Source organism: Oncorhynchus kisutch, linkage group LG19, assembly GCF_002021735.2.
Source record: "Oncorhynchus kisutch isolate 150728-3 linkage group LG19, Okis_V2, whole genome shotgun sequence".
Taxonomy (NCBI): Eukaryota; Metazoa; Chordata; class Actinopteri; order Salmoniformes; family Salmonidae; genus Oncorhynchus; species Oncorhynchus kisutch.
The window spans coordinates 31,102,952-31,111,744 of record NC_034192.2 but is presented as its reverse complement, the minus strand read 5'-3'; the positions used below and the strand labels follow the sequence as shown (position 1 = coordinate 31,111,744).

At 43.0% G+C, this 8,793-nt stretch overlaps 1 protein-coding gene across 2 annotated transcripts; it reads left to right on the top strand.

Moving 5' to 3' along the window:
• Nucleotides 1–760: 760 nt before the first annotated feature.
• LOC109864948 (fructose-bisphosphate aldolase B-like) lies at nt 761–8,235 on the top strand. Of its 2 annotated transcripts, none has more exons than XM_020453042.2 (9): nt 761–891; nt 3,153–3,265; nt 3,502–3,707; nt 5,871–5,925; nt 6,081–6,241; nt 6,460–6,543; nt 6,768–6,942; nt 7,155–7,354; nt 7,563–8,235. In XM_020453042.2, exons 2-9 carry the CDS (start codon nt 3,154–3,156, stop codon nt 7,656–7,658), a joined length of 1,089 nt encoding a protein of 362 aa, XP_020308631.1. In that variant the 5' UTR covers nt 761–891; nt 3,153; the 3' UTR covers nt 7,659–8,235. The 2 variants fall into 2 exon arrangements, with proteins under 2 accessions (XP_020308631.1, XP_031654004.1); XM_031798144.1 differs by having other exon boundaries at nt 803–1,158.
• Nucleotides 8,236–8,793: the final 558 nt, after the last annotated feature.

Sequence of the window (8,793 nt, the reverse complement as noted above, 5' to 3'; positions counted from 1 at the left end):
CCGGGACAATGCAGCAAATCCGGTAAACAGGTCAGGGTTCCATAGCCGCAGGCAGGACAGTTGAAACTGGAGCAGCAGCACGACAAGGTAGCACATCTGGTGAACAGGTCAGGGAGGTTCAATGGCCACAGGCAAAACAGCAGAAACTGGATCTGCAGAAATTCCATTCCAGCCATTACTATGAGCCTCCTCCCCATTTAAAGTGCCACCAGCCGCCACTGGTATATATTGCGTTTGAATTACTGTTACAGTGCTATTCGTGTTGTTTATTGGATTCATTCAGATATTTATTGTATTTTTTTGGGGTTATTTGTGTATTTGTTGTTGACATTTTACTGCTTTGTAAGGAGCTAACTACATACGCATTTCACTGCACCCGCTATATCATCTGTTAAACTGTGTAAGCGACCAATTAACTTTGATTTGACGTACAGACAGATGTACATATGTAGCCTACAGACACACACACACACACAACAGCAGGATAGACAAGACAGTATGAAACCTGAAAAGCAACATAATGAATATTATCTGGATTTATTTTAAGGCGCACACACCATCATCATGCACTCAACGCGTGCTGTAATGTATAACAAAAGGTTACCTGAGTGGTTACCTGAGTATACATGGCGTTCCTTTTATCTTTGAAGTCATGCTATCAACTTCTGATAAAACTCAAAGTCCACAAAAGATGCATTGATACACTAACAAGCCCCCGTCCGACTTTCTCGACCAATTGCAGCCTCCCGCCTCCGTCATCCCGTTCAATAAATAATGCTTTGTAAGCCGGAATCGGCCTTCTCAACGAGTCATAATTGTTGCTTGGAAGTAGAAGACCCATTTTCTATTCATTTTCTGCAGCTGTCGGTGTTGACTTTGTCATATTTTTAAGTAAGTTTTCCTTTCAGCTTCAAGCTTAGCCTAAACGTACTAAAACGTTGGGAAAGGTTGCCGGTGGACAGCAGCGCTGAAAGTAGATGCTCTGATGTAGCAATGGAATTGTAGTAGGTTACAATGTTTCAGTCCGATTGCAAGAAAGTCTTTGGAAGTTCGCATTTTTTTTAGGCTCGATGAAGTATGCGAACCTCTGCAACCCATGCGTCAGATACCTCTTCTGTCTAGTCAAAACAGTGTAGGCTAACTCTTTGTAATGCAAGTGTAAGTCAAACTTTTTTTTTGCTTATCTCAAATGTAGATATACACGTATATAATTGAAATCATGTAACTCGACAGCGCGTGATTGTCAGCGTTTAGGTAGTCTGAAATGCCCCACAAAATGTACATTTACATCCGCGTTCTACCTGCGCGTATGTTCTGGTTGGCTTAACTTGTGTTAATTATGTAGGGTAATCTTGTTATCGCGAATATGTTGGCAAAATATACCTTTCTGGTCCTCCGGAATGCTCTTTTAATTATATTTTAAATGGTACGACTGACTCCCGGTTTACTGTGAACCTATTTGTCCCAGGGACAAATTTATCAGGGGTGTATTCATTACGCAGATTCTGTTGCAAAACGTTTTATACCAAACACTAAAGGTGACGTAAAGCTGGTGGGTACATAAACGATAGTGCTGAGTGATTAATGCATTTCGAGGCCGTTTTCAGTTCTATTAGGATATTCACTGTTTTCGATTACAATTATTATTTTTTAAACATTAAATGCATTATAAAATAATGACAGATTTTTGGCGCTTTTAATGGAAATTCCAAAGACAATGTTTTTTGTAAACTTTATTTAACTAGGTCAGTTAAGAACAAAATCTTATTTACAATGACGGCCTACCAAAAGGCAAAATGCCTCCTGTGGGGACGGGTAATGGGATAAAAAAAAATGCGGCAAAGCACAGACATAAGACAACAACAGAAATAAGTGAACATTTAACTGCCAAAACATTGAAACTATTACATTGTCTCAGTCAGGTCCACGTTGGGTAGACATCAATAGAAGAATAGGAAATTAAATAGGAAATTAAATTAAATGTCATATTCGTTTTTATTTGACTATTTTTAATTCCGCAGGCATCTCATTTCTGCTCAGGTAGTGTCTGGCAGCCAACCAGACAAATCTAACGTTATCTGTGCTCCCCAGGCTTACTGTCTTTAGCCAACCTGTGTAGCTAGCCTGCCTATGCTGCAGCGCTGTCATTGACAATCATTTTACTAGTTCTTCAAAGTAGATATAGCACACTTTCAACCTGTCATTTAGTTGTGTACATTCCTCTCCAATGCTGTCTATGCAGTCTATCGACAGTAGCAGGCGTAATAGTATATGTCTAGAGGGGAAGAGCTGAAGCGAGAGGTTTCACTCTTGCCAAAATGCGTTTATGGGTTATTTTAGGACAACGACTCCCATTTTTAGGGCGGAGACATGAGCATCTCGTCATTATATATAAAGATCTCTGATCAGTCTCTGTCGGAGCCGGAAACAGGCGGAGATTATGGTAGCTAATTACCACTCTTCTGCGCAGAACTAGGTTGAATATTTGCTTAATGAAAACTAAAACTCCTTTTAGCCCAGCGTCCCACATAGTTCTTGACTTGATTTCTCTCGTAAATTATTTGATTTCTCTAGAGAAAAGGCACGTTGGGCCCACAAAAAAACCCCGAACTAAATGGAATTCAGGTAATTGAACAGAACTCGGTCAACTAGTTGTTTAATAAACCGACAAAAAATAAATGTCGGTTAATCGCTAATCATTATTAAACAAAGTTGTAGCAGTTAACATGTAATGTTTTAAACACGTTGCCATTCCAATCTGAAAAGTCGGCGACGTGTTTGTCACAAGCTACACATATATACATTATCGATGTTTCTATGCTCTAAAGTGGAGTAAAGTCTTGGGTTCCTTCAAACTTCATCCATCCACTTATTTTTTTATAGACCCAACTATGATTTTTCAACAGAATCGGCATAATTAATACACCCCAGCTTTCAGACTAAAGTTCAAACTTCAAGCCATATATTGACAGTTGCTGAGGGAGGAGGGTGAAGGTCCTGTACAGAGGTGGTGGGTACTGTCAGTGTCTGAGAATAAACCACACTTGAACCACCATCAAGACAAATTAGCCTACGTAACGAAATATAGGTTACTGGATTGAATTGATTAAATTCCTTTTTTTTCTGTTAACTGACTTTTCTCACCTACACAGGATGACTACCCAGTTCCCATCCCTCTCTCCGGTGCAGAAGAAGGAACTCTCTGACATAGCCCAGAGGATCGTGGCTCCAGGGAAGGGCATTCTGGCAGCAGATGAGTCCACAGGTGAGTAGGCCAAACTGGCCATGGAGGACTGGATGAGTGGGGTGGAGAGGGTGTTGGCGAAGTGGGTGTTGTATTTTCTCAGCAAGTAGTTGTGGCCTGTATGAGTTTGGCATCTGAAGGGTAAGGGTTGGAGGTAGCCTTCATTTGAGAAGTTGCAGGAATCTGTCATTCTTGCAGACATTGTTCTCCCCCCTGAAATGCCACTAATGTTCTTCCCTGCCAATTTCTCCGTCCAGGCACCATGAGTAACCGCCTGCAGAAGATTAACGTAGAGAACACTGAGGAGAACCGTCGGACTTTCCGCGACCTCCTGTTCTCTGCAGTTGACCCCAACTGCATTGGTGGAATCATCTTTTTTCACGAGACACTGTATCAGAAGTCTGACAAGGGTGTCCTCTTCCCCCAGGTCATCAAGGACAAGGGCATTGTGGTCGGCATCAAGGTGAGAGGACCAGCAATACCATCCTTCAATCCTTGATCAGGGAAGTGAATTGTACTAGATCAAACGCTGAAATTAGTATGCAGTTTAATTATGTAGTAGGCTAGTATGGGTATTTGGACATGGCCACACTCTTCCCATAGTCTACTGATAAGATTGGTTAGGTGAAGGCAATTATAATCATATGCCCAACCAGCCAACAACTCACTACTTGAGTATATACCGGTTTCACTTATCAAGATTGTGTGTGATGTAATATAATGGCATTATAACAATCAAACACTACTGGGAAAGGGTAGGCTTGGGCTCTATACTGTATATATCAGGGTATTTTGAAAGTGTGTGCTATGCCACCACTTATTGCTAAGTTAAGTATAACTAAGAAATCTATGATGTGTCAAATGAATTATTTCCAGCTCAGGGCTCAAGCTATGCATTTATGTTTGCTAAGTGTCTAAATGTCAAGCTCAAGCTTCTTGGTTACAGCCGAGACATTCAATCCCTTCCTCGATCAAGATCCCTGTTGCCTAAATGATCATATCACCACCACCTTACCTGTCACCCTAGACCTGCTTCAATTTGCTTTCTGCCCCAATTGGTCCACAGACGATGCAATCGCCATCACACTGCCCTATCCCATCTGGACAAGAGGAATACCTATCTAAGAATGCTGTTCATTGACTATAGCTCAGCATTCAACACCATAGTACCCTCCAAGCTCATCAATAAGCTTGAGGCCCTGGGTTTCAACCCCGACCTGTGCAATTTTGTCCTGGACTTCCCGACGTTCCGCCCCCCAGGTGGTGATGGTAGGAAACATCTCCACTTTGCTGATCCTCAACACTGGGGCCACACAAGGGTTCGTGCCCAGCCCCCTCCTGTACTCGCTGTTCACCCATGACTGTGTGGCCATGCACACCTCCAACTCAATCATCAAGTTTGCAGACAACAGTAGTAGGCTTGATGGCCAACAACCACGAGACAGCCTAAAGGGAGGAGGTGAGGGCCCTTGGAGTGTGGTGTCAGGAAAACAACCTCACTCAACGTCAACAAAACAAAGATGTTTGTGGACTTCAGGAAACAGCAGAGCACAACGTATCACCGGGGGGAAACTACTTGCCTTCTAGGACACCTACAGCACCCGACGTCACAGGAAGACTAAAAAGATCAAGGACCATAACCACCACTGTTCGCTCCGCTACCATCCACAAGGCGAGGTCAGCGCAGGTGCATCAAAGCTGGGACCGAGAGACTGGAAAAACTGCTTTTATCTCAAGGCCATCAGACTGTTAAACAGCCATCACGAACAGAGGCTGCTGCCTACATACAGACTTGAAATCATTATATACTGTATTTTATACCCTCTATTGCATCTTGCCTATGCCGCTCTGTCATTGCTCCTCCATATATGTATATATTCTCATTCCATGTCTTTACTTAGATGTGTGTATTAGGTAGTTGAGGTTCTAATTCTGAGTAAAAAACTAAACGGACACTATGAATGCTTAATTAACCAAGTTTATTCTCCCAGAGGGTCAATACAGCTGCATCGGACAAAAACATTTTCACACAAGCACTGATATTAAACTGTTCCTCATAGGCTGAGTCTCCTGCTACACATCATTCTTTACGGCTAGGCAGGACACTAAGTGATACGGGCCATAAACTTGTATTTTTCCCTTAAAGGTGACCTGACCTCAACCTCACTGATCCATGGCTTTCTCCCCTTATCAATGCCTGCCACATGTAATCGCTTCCCTGCACTCAACACATTCCAAGCTTAATTGCCCACACTATATACCTTCCTCCTATAACCATTAACTTCTGGACTAGACCCTCTAAACCTCAGCACTCCCTCAGTGACCTGAATAAGCATATTTCATTCTCGGAACCCAACATGTGGAATTGTTAGCTATTGCTGCACTGTCGGAACTAGAAGCACAAGCATTTCGCTACACTCACAATAACATCTGCTAACCATGAGTATGTGACTAATAAAATTAGATTTTTAAAATTGTATTGTGAAAGTTTGGGAAAATAGTGCCCCTTGTGTGCACTTTTGGTTATACATACTCCGGTATGGTACAAAATCACTACCACTGTATGGACATCTGGATACCACCCAACCCTAGAAAAGAGGTTATAGTTTGACTGTTTGTTTTCTAGGTGGACAATGGCACAGCTGGTCTGAATGGAACAGATGGAGAGATGACCACACAGGGTAAGAATAGCTCATTTCTTTTGCAACTCTAAGTAACAAATGCATTAAAGCTATACATTAAAATCAACCAGCTCCAATCTCCCTAGCCCACATTTAGTCAGTTTGACATGGTGGCATGACCATGGAAGCAATGTATTATAAAAACCTCTCATCAGGTCTTGATGGACTTTCGGGGCGTTGTGCTCAGTACAAGAAGGACGGTTGTGACTTCGCCAAGTGGAGGTGTGTGCTCAAGATTTCAGACGCCTGCCCCTCAGCCCTCGCTATCGCAGAGAACGCTAACGTACTTGCCAGATACGCCAGTATCTGCCAACAGGTGTGTGCATTCCATGAGAACTTCGTTTTAAAACTGTAGTGTTTAGGTTAGGATAAAATATAATGTCCCAGAGGGGGAAATTGTCTTAGACACACAGTACTGCTACTGTATACACTACCTGACTTTACGCACAAAACTAACAAATGAACTGAGAAATTCCTCAAAGGCAAGATTTGTCCATATACTGTGTCCACATGTGATAACTGTCCTCTCCTCAGAATGGCCTGGTGCCCATTGTGGAGCCAGAGATTCTGCCTGATGGAGACCATGACCTGCTGTGCACTCAGTACGTCACTGAGAAGGTGATTATAACCTTGCTGTCCTCTCAAATACTTTGTTGGCCTTCAGTTAAACACTCGTGAATCACATTTCTGTCATTTTCTCTCCTTCCACAAAGCCAGTGCTGTACTGGTTTACCAGCATGGAATTACAAACTCATCCCTCATTCTCCTCTTAGTCATGCCCCAATTTAAGTTCACATCACTGAACCTGAACCAAACGCCTCTCTAAACCCAACCCTCACCAGGTTCTGGCTGCCACGTACAAGGCCCTGAACGATCACCATGTCTACTTGGAGGGCACCCTGCTGAAGCCTAACATGGTCACCGCCGGACACTCCTGCCCCAAGAAGTTCACCCCCCAGGAGGTCGGCATGGCTACCGTCACTGCCCTGAGGCGCACTGTCCCTGCCGCCGTGCCTGGTGAGACTGGGTTGGGGGTTTGTCGAGGTGGTGATAATAATGTAAGTATTGGGATGTGATCCAACACAGTGATTGTCCCAAACAGGTGAGGTTAGGTGAAAAGGTAGACTTGAAACTTGGAAGTAAAAACTGTATATTTGGTTGATCGGTGATGCCAAAATGTAACCATCACCAAATTGCTAAACATTCTACCCCCCCCCCCCCCCCCCAAGGCATCACCTTCCTGTCTGGAGGCCAGAGCGAGGAAGAGGCCACTCAGAACCTGAACGCCATGAACCAGACGGCCCTGCACCGGCCCTGGAAACTCTCCTTCTCCTACGGCCGTGCACTCCAGGCCTCCGCCCTCGCCGCCTGGAAAGGCAAGGCCGCCAACAAGAAAGCGGCACAGGATGCCTTCACCTCCAGAGCCAAGGTAAGATGGAGGGGCTATGCTATTTTAGGGTAGGGTTGACACCTTGCTTAGAGGTGCAGGCTACATGAATATCATTGGAACGCTATTGTATGGTGTAGTTTTCTTGTATCCTGAAGTAGTGTCCCATTTGCGGTCTCCTTTCTCGCTCTCAATGCTTCATTCTGGAACCACATACCTTGATTACTGAATCACAAATGTACATTTTCAGAGCAATGGCCTTGCCTCCAAGGGAGAGTACACAGTGGTGAGCAGCGCTGACCAGGCCTCCATGCAGTCCCTGCACACAGCTAACTACGTCTACTAACTAGACCACATGTCAGACAAGGACCAAAGAATGCAGAAAATGTCACCTGTACACGTCCCGTCCCTTCTCATTCCTGCAATGACAACATTCCCCTATGACCAATCCAGTTGTACAAGTTATTATTTTACTACTAATAAACAGATTGAGTAAATTAAATAAATGTGAAATGTTTAAACTTGGGCCTCCAGAGTGGCGATGCTAGAGGCGTCACTACAGACCCTGGTTTGAGTCCAGGCTGTATCACAATCGGCTGTGATTGGGAGTCTCATAGTTCGACGCACAATTGGTCCAGCGTTGTTTGGGTTTGGCTGGGGTAGGCCGTCATTGTAAATAAGATTTTGTTCTTAACTGACTTGCCTACTTAAATAACGTTTTTTTTAAACTAGCTGTTGTAAATGTGTCAAATGCTGTGTGTGGGGGGGAATACATTTAGGGGTTTGTCTGTAAATGAATTAAATGGCCAAAGCATTTAACAATAATGCCATTTGCTGAAAATGTGACATTAACAATGTATAGAACCTACATGTTGAACTGTAATGGCTACAATTGTTGGCTGGATTAAAAAGGGTGACTTTCATGAGGTGGGTACTTAAAACAAAAATGAATAAAATATATATATATATACTACCATTCAAAAGTTTAGGGCCACTAAGAAATGTCCATGTTTTTTAAAATAATTTTTTGTCCATTTAAAATAACATGAGATTGTAATTGACTACGTAGCTGATTTGAAAAAAATATATATATATATTTATCAACATAGGCCCATTATCAGCAACCACCACTCCTGTGTTCCAATGGCACGTTGTTAGCTATTCCAAGTTTACATTTTAAAAGGCTACTTGATCATTAGAAAACCCTTGTTAGCACAGCTAAACTGTTCTCCTGATTTAATGACGTGATAACTAGTTGAGTATCTGGAGTATCAGTATTTGTGGGTTTGATTATAGGCTCAAAATGGCCAGAAACAGAACTTCTGAAACTTGTCAGTCTATTCTTTTTCAGAGAAATGAAGGTTATTCCATGTGAGAAAATGCCAACAAACTGAAGATTTTGTACAACACTGTACTACTCCCTTCACAGAACAGCGCAAACTGGCTCTAACTAGAATAGAACGAGTGGGATGCCCCAGTGC